The sequence below is a fragment of the Triturus cristatus genome, chromosome 3_2 (genome assembly GCF_964204655.1).
Source record: "Triturus cristatus chromosome 3_2, aTriCri1.1, whole genome shotgun sequence".
In the NCBI taxonomy this organism is placed as follows: Eukaryota; Metazoa; Chordata; class Amphibia; order Caudata; family Salamandridae; genus Triturus; species Triturus cristatus.
The window spans coordinates 111,492,217-111,506,949 of NC_140584.1; the positions used below are offsets into that span (position 1 = coordinate 111,492,217).

Here is a 14,733-nt window from a genome sequence, read left to right on the forward strand (position 1 = left end):
CAGCAGTTCTCAAGGAGTTTCCAGCCAATCTGGCTCAAGCCATTCAGGGTGGTCAAAGTACATTATTCTTTCTGGACACCATGGGCTGCTTGAGAGCAGCTGGCACTAGCCTGGTTCTTAGACCAGTGAGCTCCACTGGCTTACTCTGGAGACGTGCAAGGTTCTCTGATGGACATGCTGTTAGAGGGTTCTCATTCATTTGGTGAGAAGGGCAATTCAGAACTCTTTAAAGAAAGTTGGGTCGCTGCATGTACTCTAGGCCTTTCAGTCTCTGTGAGACAATATTATCAACAGGTTCCTCCCCCCCTTTCGAGGCTATTCAAGAGGGGTGGTAAATAACCAGCTCCAAGGTCCACCAAGCCCGCAACATGTACCCCAGTCCTTTCGTGTTAGGAAGGGGGATCAAGCAGACAACATGCAGATCTCCTTGAGCAACTAACTTACCAGTCACCCACACTTGCAACAACCCCCTCCAAACCGCTTCTGTCTGCCTTACGTGGCTCACAACCACTCGGGAGGGGGAGGGGGAGGGAGGTGGACTGGATCAGACATTTCCTCAATGGGAGGTAAAATAGAACATCTGACATGTGGATCCTTCAGATTGTCCAAAGGGGCTTTGCCCTGCCATTCCTTTCCGACTCACATCAGAACATCTTTCAGCGAAGCATCTGTCCAATTGTCCAACTTGCGCCAAGAAGTGAAGGCTCTTTTGGCCAACGGAATCAAAGAGATGGTCCCAGCCCTGGAAACACTGACTGGCTGTTATTCCCATTATTTCCACCTGTCGAAGGATGGAGGCCTTCACCTATTTTAGATCTCCACCTCTAAGTGCTTTCTTTCAGATGGACAAATTGGAGATGCCCATGATGGCCCAGATTTGGTCTACCCTGGATCAAGGTAACAGGATGGATTTGGACCTGCAAGCTACCCATTTTCATGTATCTGTCCTGCATTCCCGCAGATGATACTTGCGGTTCCGGTTGGCACAGGAACATTTTCAATTTTCTGTGTTCCCATTCCGCCTCACCAGTGCACACTGTCTGTTCACGAAGGTGATTACAGCTTGGGGATCAAAGGGGATTCCAGTTTTCTCTTACCTCAACGACTTGCCATTGAACAGAGGCTCATCGCAGTCAGTCATAGACTACTTACAGATGGCAAGAAACTTTCCGACCTCATTGCGGTTTACAATCAACATAAGTCACACCTGACTCCTTCACAGAGGCACACATTAAATTGAACCATCTTGCATATGGTGCCGTTTTGGGCCCCCATTATCCACCATGAGTCCAAAGCATTTAGGCTATGAGCCCAATATTTCTGAGTTGCTCTTTGCTCTCAGTTGGAGTGGCTCTGATGCTTCTGAAACCCTTGGCATTCTGCTCGTTGACTATGACAAGTGGCATATGCAGGCTCTGTAGTGGAACCTGAAGTGTTGGTGGTGCCAGTACTAAGGGAACCTGTTGGATTCCATACAGGTTTCAGAGGAGAATGCAGAAGACCTGCATTGGTGGCTCCATTGCAGCGGGACCGGAGGGAGACCCCTCTCCCTGTCCCACCCAGAGCTGATCGTGGCTATGGATGCATCACTGCTGGGATGGGGACGTCATCTGGGAGAGTTAAAGATCAGCGGACTCTGGTCTCCAGCAGAGACCCATTTCTGCATCAACCTATTGGAGTTGCGGACCATTAGCCTTGTGTTGACAACCTTCCTATCATCCATCAAAGAGAAGCTGGTTCATGTCTTTCAGGTCCTCATGGACAACACCATCGCCATGTGGTACTGCAACAAGCACGTTGGTATGGGGCCCTGTGTCAAGAAGCACTTCATCTGTGGAGCTGGGAGAGTACGAAACGAAAAGCTGTTGGAGAGTTGGAGTGCGGCTCTGAGACAAACAAATGATTATGTGGGACTCAAATTGAACTGCAGTCACGTGCTGTGGGACGGGACCTCAGTTGGAGCAGAGATTAATTTGGCTCAGAGTTAGACAGGAGAATAGGAACCAGAGGTCTTCCTCCGGTGCCAGCAGTGATGTCAAAGGAACTGGCAAGGATTCTGGTGCCGGAGTGTAAATCGGCCCTTGCGTCAGAGCCCAACCCGAGACATGTTCAAGGAGCATAAACTCCATTCAGGGAAAACCCACTGGTGATATCCTGACTGAAAATCTCCACGTATTGTTAGGGCCCAAAGGCACACCAGAGGAGTTACAAAAATGTGCAACTTGGGCTCTCTAAAGGCTTCAATCTGTTGCAATGTTGCTAATGGATCTGGAAACACAGGTTGCATTGGAATCTGTTGCAGGATCAGTTTGTTGGCAGGGAGCTGGGAACAAGAAAGCAAGGCGTGCTGATATCCTTGTGACTTCTCAGGCTGAGACTGGTGGGACTGGGATGAATCCTGCTTGGCCTTCTTGCACTTCTGTTTTGCCTAAAAATGACTGGAATACTTAGACACTAAAGAAGACCTGTGTAGGAAGCAGGCTCTTTATATGATATATCACAAATCTGATCTATCATGTAAAGAGTCAAGGGGATCATTTAGGAGTGTGCAGGTGCTTGCTATGCAATCCCAAAGTGCTATATTAGGAAGTAGTGTGGTCGAGCAACCTTAGGCTTAACACAGAGGAGTGCAAGGCCTTTGCAAAAACAAAGAATGATCAATAAATGACACACAACTCAAGAAGGAGATCCACACCAATTTATAAAAATAGCAAGTATCTTTCTATATGTTTAGGCACCAGAGAAAAATCACTCAGCTAAGTACATTTTTAAATATGAATTCTTTTCACTCTAAAAAGTGGACACAGTGCAATTTCTGAGTTTTGCAATGTCATTCTATTGAAGGAAGAACAAGTTCTGCAAACAGGTATAGTACAGCGGCTTACAAGACCAATCTCCAGAAGTCAAGTTGAGTGGTGGGCAAGTTCCAAGGCAGCAGCAGCAGTAAACCACCAGCGGCAGAGGGGTGTGGGGGGGCCTGGTGCAGGGTGCAAAGTAGCATTGGGAGCCCAATGTATTTCAATAGAGATTAGTCACTGTGGAAAGAGGCTGCAGGCTCTGGCAAGGAGGTCAGTTGGGCTGAACCAGCAAGGGGGTTCAAGACTTGCGATGCTCGGCGACGGGGAGGGCAGGACACCTTTGGTCCTCTTCTCCAAGGGCGAAAGGTGCAGGGGTGTCCTTAGGCGTCTGGTTTTTCCTTACCAGAGCAGTCACGGTTGAGGAGGCCTGGGTGCAGGCAACATCAAGGAGACCAGGAGGGGTGAAACCACGATGGACTTGAGCTCCGGAGGGCTAGGGGACCTTGTTGACACCGATGGCCCACTTCAACTCAGGCTGGAAGCGAAGGGTGCAGTGGTGACTTCAGGGGTTGGGTTTTGTACAGTTCCGGAAGCCTGAGTCTTCTCTTTTGGCATTTCTACAGAACAGATCCGCTGTGCACGGAGGTCTTGAGTCCTCCCTGGTTTTTGGAGTCAGCATCTGCAGGACGGGTCGAATTTGGTGCAGTTTTTGACGTGGACAGGCTGACAGGGCTGGTACCAGGTCAGCTGTTTCTTCTCTCCTCTTCTGCGGCTATTCTGTGTCGTCTCTCCCCTAAACACTGAATTTAGGGGCGTATGTGAGTGCACGGTATTACCCAATGGGTCACTACGTCCCCTATATAGCCACTCCCTGTGGAAGTGGGCACAACCCTGTCCCAGAATTCCTAAGTATGTCATCACAAAGATGGATACTTCTGAAAAATCGTGTCCACCTCACAGCAGCCCACTGTAGGGGTGGTACTAGCCTGGAGGTGGCACGCCTACTTGACAAGCTAATTTTGAAGTATGAAGGTGGTGAGTTCTTGGATGGAAAATAACTGCCTTAAGCTCAACTCCTCAAAAGCGAAAGTCATCCTTTATGGCAAAAATAACTCTTTCTGGCATCCATCCTTGGTGGCAAGCAGAGCTAGGTCAGTTACCAGTGCTAGTGGAAAAAGTGAAAAACCTAGGAATTCTAATTGACAATAGACTTACCTTTTAAGATCAAGTAAGTAAGGTCATCTCCACCTCCTTTTATATGCTACGTGTCATAAGGAAAATTGCCCCGTTTCTGCAATCCAACCTGTTGAAGACAGTTGCACTGGCCCTTGCATTGTCTAGATTAGACTATTGCAATGGCCTCTATATGAATCTGCCGAAACAAAGCTCTGAAAAAAGTTCAGATGTTGCACAACTCGGTGGCCAGGCTGATTTTGAAACTCCCCAATTTTCACATGGCCTCTCAAGCTCTACAGAGCCTACAAGGGCTACCTGCTCAAAATAGAATAGCATTCAAAGCCCTGTGTAGCCCTTCAGAGATCATCCACATGAAAAGTATTTGCAGACAGCTGGGCTTTACCCTGTAAAGAGGTGTCAACAGAGACGCAATATTGTCATAAAACCCAAGCATTCAATCTAAAGAGTGGACAGAAAAAGAACCACTGTTTTTATAACACTAAATAGTACAAACTTTACACCCTGTTGAAATGTGATAACACAGGGCTTCGTGTTTATGTCAAACCTTCTACACAGATCCTGTACTCTATTTAGAGATGTCATTAGAGAGGATGCTCTTAGTAAACCCAATCATACATCCTGCTCACCCAGAGAAACGGTCTTTGGGATGGCGGAGTTCCTCAGTAAAGCCTTTCACACCCAGCTTTAATCCTAGATTAAGGTATGAGAAAAGGAGCAAATCTTTTATTGCAGAGAACTGTAAGCAGAGAAGTTATATATTTATACAAATTAGACACGGCCTTAGTAAAAGCTTCTTCAATACACATTGTTGAACCTGTTAAGACATCAAAGGTGAAAAGCCTGTTTGTTTTTAAACTCTAGACAAACCACCTTCCTATAATCAGCATGTTCCAGCATGCTGAATTTAGGAAGGTGGTTTGTCGGAGGTAGTATTTGACTTTATCTTTGTATATACAAAGCACACCCTGTAAAGAAATCTTGCTGTTCTTCAACTATTTCAGCACAGTAATGCAGTTGTGATGGTTATTATGTATAAAGTATTGTGACATATTCTCATTTTTTACTGATAACTGTGTAAGAACAATAAATGAATAGCATGTGTTTTTTTAATGTAGGGCTTTGAATAGATTTACGATGCCAACAAAAGAGCAGAAGAAGATGAAAACCTATTAAGACAGTGAGAGGAAGGAAAAGATGGGAATAAAAAAAGACTGGAATCTAGTAAGAGCACCATTCATTTATTTAAAAAAATCAGCATCACATAACGTTTCTCATGCAGGTGTAACTAGAAATGAAGATATGATAATGTGTAAGAAAAGAAACTGAGCAGCAAACTAGATTAAGGAACAAGAAAGTCATAGGGTTTTATCAGAAATTTTTCCATAGTAGTGTCAAATATTATGAGGAGTATGAAAACAGTGAAAAAGAGAAAAGCATTACATCAGCAGAAAGAGTTTGTTGACTGTGGTAGACAACACATTTGTCTTAAAGAGAAAGCTATTTATTCTGATTTTAAACAGAATCAAATGCTTAGAAAAACTGGTTAATTCACTTAACAAGAAGCTTTGTCAAACGGTGAAAGTTAATAAAAAAAACTTTTGCACTGTTTTCCAAGGACAGTGGGAAACACACTACCAGTGGCGAGCCATTTTTAGTGAGGAAAGTTACGTACAGGAAAATTAATTAGCTTTTGTAATTGATACAGATGCTTGTACAGAAGAAATAAATCAAGGTACATGAATTGAGAAAGAAAAATTAGTGCCTAGAAATGTAGAAGAAGATATAACCAATGAAGTCTTTGGTCAACACACCAGAAATCCAGTTTTAGAGGGGAAAGTACAGAAAACGTTGCAGCATAATACAAGACTCTATTGAGAAACTCAGGCAATTCTTAACTAAGTACAGCAGAGGATCTGTGAAACAAAAAATGTATATGCTGCAATGCATTAATCCTGGTCAAGTTAGAAGACGGTTATAGAAGATTTTCAGATACCATATTTTGGCCCTAAAAGGCCAAGTAAAGAAAATAATCAGATTGTGGAGAGTAACAATGATATTTCCAATAGTTACAACGTTTGAAAAATATTTAAAAAAGGAATTTTTTTAACTGCCGACGGGAATGGCCGCTCGGTAGTTTAACTCCGTAGCGCCACTCCCGCAATATCTGTACTAATATCGCCCAGGCCGGCCTGATTTATGCCCTGAAGTTGGGAGCCTGCTGTCCAGTGACCCGCGACTCCCTGGTCTGAATTTGGGGTCGATCAGCATCGGTGATCGGACCGTGCTCCGTGGGCCCGGAGAGCGAGGACCTCCTGGTCGGCGGAAGTGCAGCGGCGCGCGGCCGGCGCGCTGCGTGAGGTCGGGGATGCGGCCTGGTCCGGCGTGGACGGCGGCGAGCGAAGGTGAGCTCGCGCCGTGAAAGCGACGCGGCGCGGCCGGACAGGACAGTGGTGTGCCCCCGTCACAAGAGACACGCAAGACTCAGCGGAGCGGAGGAGGGCCCGGGGCCATATCGAGCAGTGCCTGGAATTGCTGGACCGTTAGGCATCGGCGGACGGAGGAGTGGCAGTGAGCGGCAGCTCAAGGTGGAGCCCGGACGCCTGGAGGAGCGAATATAGTGCCCCAGTGCATATTAAGGACCCCGCGGAGGGCTACCCAGCTGGATGTAACTTGATGCTTGCAGTGGAGGGGATCGGATTGTATTTGCGAATTTGCTGCTGGGGAGGTGACCACAGGCTGCAACCCCTGGTGGAGAGCTGGCAGCGACGTGCCATAAAGAGACCTCCAGCGGAGTGAGGTATTGATGACTCGGGCCTCTATAGCCCACTGGGACACTGAATTGACGCAAAGAAGGGGGTGACCCTAAAGCTAATGAGTCCCTGACGGCAGGCGGAGGCCCAGCGGGGAAGGCCGGGGGCTGCGCTCTGCCGCGACAACTGGATCCACGGATTGAAGACTCGTGAAATAGCTGAAAGTGGTGAAAGGGTACTGATTGATTGGCCGGAGTGGTGAGATAGGCTGAGGCCCACATGAGGTTGGAACTGCCGTGGCGCCTAGTACACTGGGTCGGCGGGGCGGCGCTCAATTGCCGATTGAGAAGGAAGCATCCGCGGAGAAAGCTGAACCCGAGTGCCATCAGTCGAGCACCTGCCAGATCTCGCCTCAAGTAAGGCACCTCCTGCGAAAACCGACAGGCCGAGTGGGGGCTCTCGCTGCTGGCGGCGGAGATTAGCGGGGTGCCCAGTTCATCGGAGGGGGAGTCGGAGGACTGGAAAAGATGGCGACCGGTAGGGCGAACCGGACGGCGACCCAGTCGGCGACCCAGTCGAAACTGGATAAATTTGCATGGCAGAGGCATCAGACGGAGGACAAACCAGTAGCCGAGACACCAGATGATGCCACGGAGCCCTCGAATAGGGAGCTTCTGGAGGCAATCATGGTGGTAAGGACCTCCATGGAGGTGAGAGTTGACAGGGTGGCCACGGAGGTGACGCTGATCCGCGAGAACATGAAGAAATTGACGGAGAGAATGGGAACGGTTGAGAGTACAACTAAGGACCTAGTCGCTGATACAGCCCGGCTTCAGGAGCAGGTCAAGGTGCTCAGCTCCTCCCTCGAGGCAATGGCCCTACAGCTGGATGACTACGAAGGACGAATGCGCAGGAATAACGTCCGCATTATTGGGGTACCGGAAGGGCACACGGCGGACCTGTTCGTTGAGGACCTGGTCGGTCCTTAAACAGCTACAACCTAGGGGACTCTCCAAAAGCTTCACAATCAAAAGAGCTCACCGGGTGCGCGGAGGCCGTCCGAAGTCCGGGGCGCCCCCAAGACCACTGCTAGCGAGGGTGTTCAATTTCCGGGACCGCTATGTGATATTGCAGACGGCACGGGCGGCGCCTCCGCTCACCATTGAGAACAGTCGAATCATGTTTTTTCCGGACTTTACACTGAGGGTGCAGAAGCACCGCCGTGGCTTCCTGGAAGTAAAGCGGGCACTACGAGAGCAGGAAATAAAATATGCTATGATGTTCCCTGCCAAGTTGCGTGTGGAAGCAAACGGAAAATCCTGTTTCTTTACCCGGCCGGAGGAGGCCTGGGAATGGCTGGAGGGATGGCGCAAAGTGGAGAAAAAGAATCACAAGACATCCTCGGTAGCAGATGACGATGTGGACTGGCGCATAGGCGCCCTCGAGAACATTCTAGCACGGATTCGCAGGAGCTGACAGGAGGGCGCTAGCCTGGCGCCGGGTGAGACATTCTGATTTGACTACCTACCCAGGGCACCGAGGGACTCTGGGGAGTATGACAATGGAATAAAATAGCACTATGATCGGGGACCTGGATTCATGGGGTGGGGTAGGGGCTGGTCTGGCGCTGACACTGCGGGGACTTAAGTGTCATTACCGCTTCGGACCTGTTCCACCGCAAACACTATGCTTAACGATATGCCATTGAGGGAAGTGGCCACCTGGGGGGTCTGAGCTGTTCGGGACTGGACTAGGTCCGCTAGGGGAGAAATAGGATCAAACAAGTATACCAGTGAATGCTATGTGATTTCAATGAAGGGAGGGTGCTGGACCCAAAACGGCGGTACATGATGTCAGGGCGGGGATCGGGCGGAGGGGGGCGAGACACTATGGGTAGACGCATGACCGAATAGGGAGTGGGGTTACTTGCGTCCCCAAGAATTGTTAATGGGTGGGCGACGGGCACTCTGCATGTTTGAGGTGGCGAGCAGTTCTAGTTCTGCAATACAGGGAAGCATGGAGGGGGGGTTTGTTCTTAAGGCAAAGGTTTCAGGTGGGTTCAGTTGGGAGGGAGGGTAGCGCGGGGAGTTGTGTGTTGGCAAGATTTTGTATTTGTGCATACCGGCACGGATCGATGGGGTGTTATGTTCAGGCGACAGCAGACAGGATTTGGTGCTTCGAAGCTACAGGGAGCGTCCAGTGGGTAGGCAATTCTCTCTACTGAGGGGGCCCGGCTATCAAGGGCCCCCGACGCAAGCCGACCAGTTACTACCAGAACTCCATGACAACGAGGAAAGGGCTTAGGCTAGTCACATGGAATGTCAACAGGTTAGGAGACAAGATTAAGAGGGGAGTGGTGTCGCAATATGTTCATCGCCAGGGTCTTGATATGGTGCTCCTGCAGGAAACCCATCTGCAGGGAAACTCATGTAGGGCCCTGGATCGAAAGGGTTACCGAATGTTAGCACACTCTGGCTTCACTTCTGGATCTAGGGGGGTGGGGATACTCCTGCGGAAGAACTGTCCATACGTGCTCGATAAAACCTGGACAGACCAGCTAGGGCGGTACGTGGGAAGGGATAGTACTTAATGTAGTCGCAATCTATGCACCTCCTGGCCTTCAGCGTGTGACGCTGTCAGATGTGGCGACTTTGCTTCTAAATCTTCCTATGGGCACACTAGTGATGGGGGGCGACTTTAATTGGACGATAGACGGACTAGTGGATAGATCCCCCCTAGACCGGACTCAGCACGTGGTTCCCCTCTGCGTGACTTCGTGGAAGCCCTGGGACTGGTGGATGTCTGGCGTTGGGCGCATATCAGGGACACACATTTCACGTTTCAGTCGGGGGTCCACGGGAGTCAATCAAGAATATATTACCTGTTTACACATGCACAGCATATCCACGAGTTTTCGGACTCCCGATGTCTGGCATGTGGGATTTCAGACCATTCCCCTGTATTTACAACCCTGGGTATGCGACACCCACCACAGCCAGGCCCAATAAGGATTCCACCCTGGGCACTAAAGGTCCCTCACATTAAAGACACGTTGAGGAGGGACACAAAACACTATTTTGCAGAAAACACTGACTCGGTCACATCAGCGAAAACACTTTGGGGGGCATATGGTGCGGTCATTAAGGGCAGGGCATTGTCAGTGATTGCTGGCTATAGGGCCGAACGCCGTAGAAGAGTACTGGAGTTGGAAACTGACATTCTTCGACTTGAAGGGGTAAACTCCCAAGATCCGAATGCGGATACTCAACACTCACTAAATATAAAACGGCAAGATTATAAACAGCTGCTGCTGGAGGAAGCAGGTGGGAGAATGCTGGCCAGCCAACATCGTATTTATGAACAGGGGGAACGTACAGGAAAGTTATTAGCATGGTTGGAACGCAGAGAGCAGGCGGCACGATGGGTGCGCGCAATTAAGGGGGCGGATGATACCCAGATTACTGACCCGCGGGAGATCGCTGAAACGTTCGCTCAGCACTATAAAAGAATCTACGAGGCCCCAACCTCCTCTCAGGCGGCATGGGCAGCAGATCTTCTAGCAACTATTGAGGTGAAGGGGCCATCAGAGCAGGATGGCTTGGCACTAGAGGCGGAGCTGACCGCTGAGGAAGTACATAAGGCCATACAAGATGTTCGATCCAGAAAAGCGGCGGGCCCCAACGGTCTCCCGATCGAGTTACTTAAGCCAATGGCCTCCATGCTAGCACCTCACCTTCTCAACCTGTACAACGAAAGCCGCGAGCGCGCCCTTCTGCCAGACGACATACGTGAGGCGGCGATAGTAGTAATTCATAAGCCCGGCAAGCCTGCGGACGAGTGTCAGTCTTATAGACCTATCTCTCTGATCGCAATTGAGGCAAAGATATTGGCCAAGTTACTGGCGAATCGACTGCTCCCCTACCTACCAGAATTGATCCACCCGGACCAATCTGGATTCATGCCGGGACGTAATACAGCGCGTAACTTGCGCAGGGTCAACGGGGCCATAGGCCGAGTGCAGACTTTGAAGGAAGAGGCGGTGCTACTGGCACTCAACGCACAAATGGCGTTTGACACCGTGGCATGGGAGTACCTGTTTGCAGTCCTAAACCGAATGGGCTTTGGCCCTAAATTCAAGGGATGGGTCCGGTTGCTATATTCACAACCCAGGGCCCATGTCGTGGTAAATAACTATCGCTCTACCACCTTCCCCCTCAGCCGAGGCACAAGACAGGGCTGCCCACTGTCGCCTCTGCTGTTCGCTCTGGTTCTCGAGCCCTTGGCGGTGTGGATAAGGGGGGACCCAGGGATTAGAGGCATGAGATGGACGGAAGACCACGAGGACCGAATATCGTTATATACTGATGATATTTTGCTATATCTTGCCTCTCCAGCGCGTTCATTGCGGCGGGTACTCCATATATTTCATATTTTTTGGGGCACACTCTGGGTATCAAATCAACTGGACTAAATCCCAGATGTATTCCCTGTGGGGAGACCCTCCTCGAAGCCCCCGAGGCTACGACGGTGGCATCCCAGGGTTTTCTTTACTTGGGGATATTTATCACCACCAATACCACGCTGTTTGTCGAGAAGAATCTCCAGGGGGTATTAAGCCGGTTTCGAACGGATGTAGTACATTGGAAATCTCTTCCACTAACATTGCTGGGCCCGGCGTCCCTATACAAAATGCTAGGCCTGCCGTGCTTCCTCTATGCGTTACAAAATACACCCAATCCGATCCCAAACTCCTATTTTTCACAGATTGAGATGGTATTGAGAGATTTACTGTGGGACAATAAACCGCCCGGATAGCTATGACAAAGTTAACAATGGGATGGTATGATGGGGGCATTGGATTGCCGGACCTGCGTCTTTATTACCAGGCCACGCAACTGACGGCCATTAACAGCTGGGTGTTTGAGAGGCATGATGATCCGAGCTTCCGCACAGACCATTGGTTGATGGGGAAAGGTGGCTATAATAGAGCTCTTTACACCAATCATAAGAAATTGGTACTGACTGGCCTGACGGCGCGCACGGTGGAAGTGTGGCATGGAGTGCAGAAGCGGATGGGTTGGAGGGGCCGCCTAACGAAGGCTACCCCTCTATGGGAGCCAGATATTCTGGGGAGACTGAGTACATCGGTGGGATTCGATAAGTGGGAGATGATCGGAATCTCCAAAGTAAGCGACCTATGGGAAAAAGGCAAAATGGTAACATTCCAGGAGCTTCAGGCCAGATACCAGTTGGCTTCCTCGGAGGGGTTTCGCTACCTGCAGATAAGCCATGCCATAGAATCGGCCCGAACTAAAAATGCACCCATTCCGGACTCCTCCCCCCTGGAGGACAGGCTCCTGTTAGACCCAATGAACCGAAAGGCCATATCACTCACATACCGTAAACTAATCAACAATCAGGTGGACCCGATGTCAAAACTTAGGAGGGCCTGGGAAGGAGAACTAGGGGACTTGGCCGATGAGGACTGGCGGGAGGCATTATCATTACCCAGGGAGGTGGCTATCTCAATGCGTCTTCGCCTGGTGCAGCTTAAAATCCTACACCGCGTGTACCTTGATGCTATTTGATTACACAGACTTAATAGGCGACCCGACTCACTATGCCTTCGACAATGCACTCAGACGGGAACATTCCTGCATATTCTATGGGAATGCCCCCACATACAGAGTTATTGGACTAATGTTACCAGGCAAATGGCTAGGACATGTGGCAAAGCTATACACCCAACACCCCCGATGTGTCTTCTCAATATCTGGGTTGCGATGGACCTCACGCAAATTGAGCAAGAATGGGTCACAGTGGGGTGGTGTCTGGCTAAGCGGAATATCGCCCAAAGGTGGGGAATTGACAGCTTACCGCTACTGATGGATTGGGCTAAAGACATGGATCATGCCATGCTTGCTGAGAAAACGGTATTTAAAGGGAGGGGATGCCCACGTAAATGGGACCACAAGTGGGGAAAATTGAATAAGTATAGGGGGGATATATGTATCTCACCGACGATAGAGCTCAGGGGGGAGAGGCAGCGGGCAAATGTGGGGTGAGTGCAGAAACAGTCGCACATGGTGAGAGGCGGCCAAAATAGCAAGAGTTATACAGCGACTCCTGACTCGGAGACATACAAGGGTTTGTTGGAGGGGGAGACTGGTGGCATCTACATTTAGTTACCCTGGACTCATGTGTGTTAGGGGTGCATTGAGGAAGAGTGGAAATGGTAGGGACTAACATATCTACATTGCCTATGCAATTGTATCTGCTGCTGTCTTTGTTTCTAATAAAAATTGTTTAAAAAAAAAAAAAAAAGGAATTTTTGCATTTGCTGCAACATCTGCAGAAATTCCTCATAAAGTTATCTTGCTGTAGGCAAACCCTCTGCAAAGCACAACCAAACAAAATATATATTTGTGAGAAAGCAGAAGACCATGATCTAGTACAGTGTTTTTTTCCATTTTTTAATTTTTTTATTAGAAAAGGTGATTACAGAGGAACAGTATCACCCACATTTTCTGACTTTATCGGAGAAGACACATATCAATTAAATTGCCCTCCTGAGAAAAATTCATCCACAAACCATAACAATTCTAAGAATAGAAGACTTCTTAGAATGTGTTTTATGGTTTGTGGCATCATCGTCTTATGCCCAATCTATGCAAGATCTTTAAAAAACACATTAAATAAAGTATACTTCCCCCCTCCTCAACTCCTTCATCCTGGCCTCCACTTAAAGTAGGACAAGCACTAGTATTGCATATTCACTTGAACATTTTCTTGAGCATCTTGAGTGTGTGGAAACAGGAGACATTGACTGGGTTCACTTGGCCTGTAACAGTTGTAAACTGCTATTTCGAGGTTCTTCGCATCAGAGGTTGGGTATGGGTTAGAGATCAGGTAGGCCACCAGGTGTCGTCCCATAGCAAGGTGCCTTTGCCTATAATGACTACTTCTGTCCTGTTTGTGCTGAGCTTGAGGCAGTTGGTTTTCACCCATCTGTCAACTTTGGACAACCAGGAGAAGAAGTTGGTGTTCAATCTTTTGTTGGAGTGGATGAGTGGAGTGTTGTCCTTGTAGGATATAACATTTATTCTCTAGGCACAAATAATGCTGTTGAGTGGGGCCATGTAGACATTGAACAGCGTAGTACTGAGCAAGGATCCTTGTGGTATTCCGAAGAGGAGTTTGGCAGCAGCCGAGGTGAAAGGAGTCAGGATAACTGACTGGGTGCAGCCTGTGAGGAAAGAGCAGATCCAATGGAGACTTAGACCATGCCGGCATCATCTAGGGGTTGGATGGAGTGGGAGACTGTATCAGAGGCAGCAGATAGATCCAGATGAATGAGGGCAGAGGTGTCTCCTATGTTATGGGTAGAACTTATTGCTGATTTCAGGACTCATTTCCTATTATTGTTTATTTGCAAGATACCTTTTGTAAAGTAACATAGGTATAAATAATTCAGAATGTATTCATTATAGTGTAGACTATATAATTTGTTATTAATTTATTATCACCATTTATGACAGCTTATCTTCACAATTTATCTTCCTAATAAAATCTTCTTAAACTATGGGAAAAATCTAACCATGGACTGAAATTGAAATGTATTTGTAGTACTGCTATTCCGAAACAGACACAGAACTATCTTCTTTGGCAAGATACCAAAGTCCCCTTTCAAGTCAAATACAATGAAATCAAACTTTTAATTCAGTAGTTCTACTCTACCTGGATAGTTCTGTATATGTTAATTTCACGTTTGAGGACATTCAATGATCGAACTCTCACAGAAGGTAACTATACAAAACTTAACACAGAAATAGGTCACTTACAAAAGCAGCTGGTCTCCCAGGAAACTGTTGACTGCACTGCTGCCTCCATGGCTTCCAAACGATGAATCCAAAAAGGTACAGTACAAACATGGAGGTTTTAGCAAAAGTACTGAAAAAGGGTTTTTTGTACTCATCAAATATATACTG

General features: G+C 48.3%; 1 protein-coding gene across 3 annotated transcripts in view; it reads right to left on the reverse strand.

The window, feature by feature from the left end:
- SLC35F5 (solute carrier family 35 member F5) overlaps nt 1–14,733 on the reverse strand; it is a 405,130-nt gene that overhangs the window by 297,311 nt on the left and 93,086 nt on the right. For all 3 annotated transcript variants that reach the window (XM_085647333.1, XM_085647335.1, XM_085647334.1), the window contains exon 6: nt 14,587–14,730. In XM_085647333.1, the coding sequence (XP_085503459.1) occupies nt 14,587–14,730 (144 nt within the window). The remainder of the gene's footprint in view (nt 1–14,586; nt 14,731–14,733) is intronic.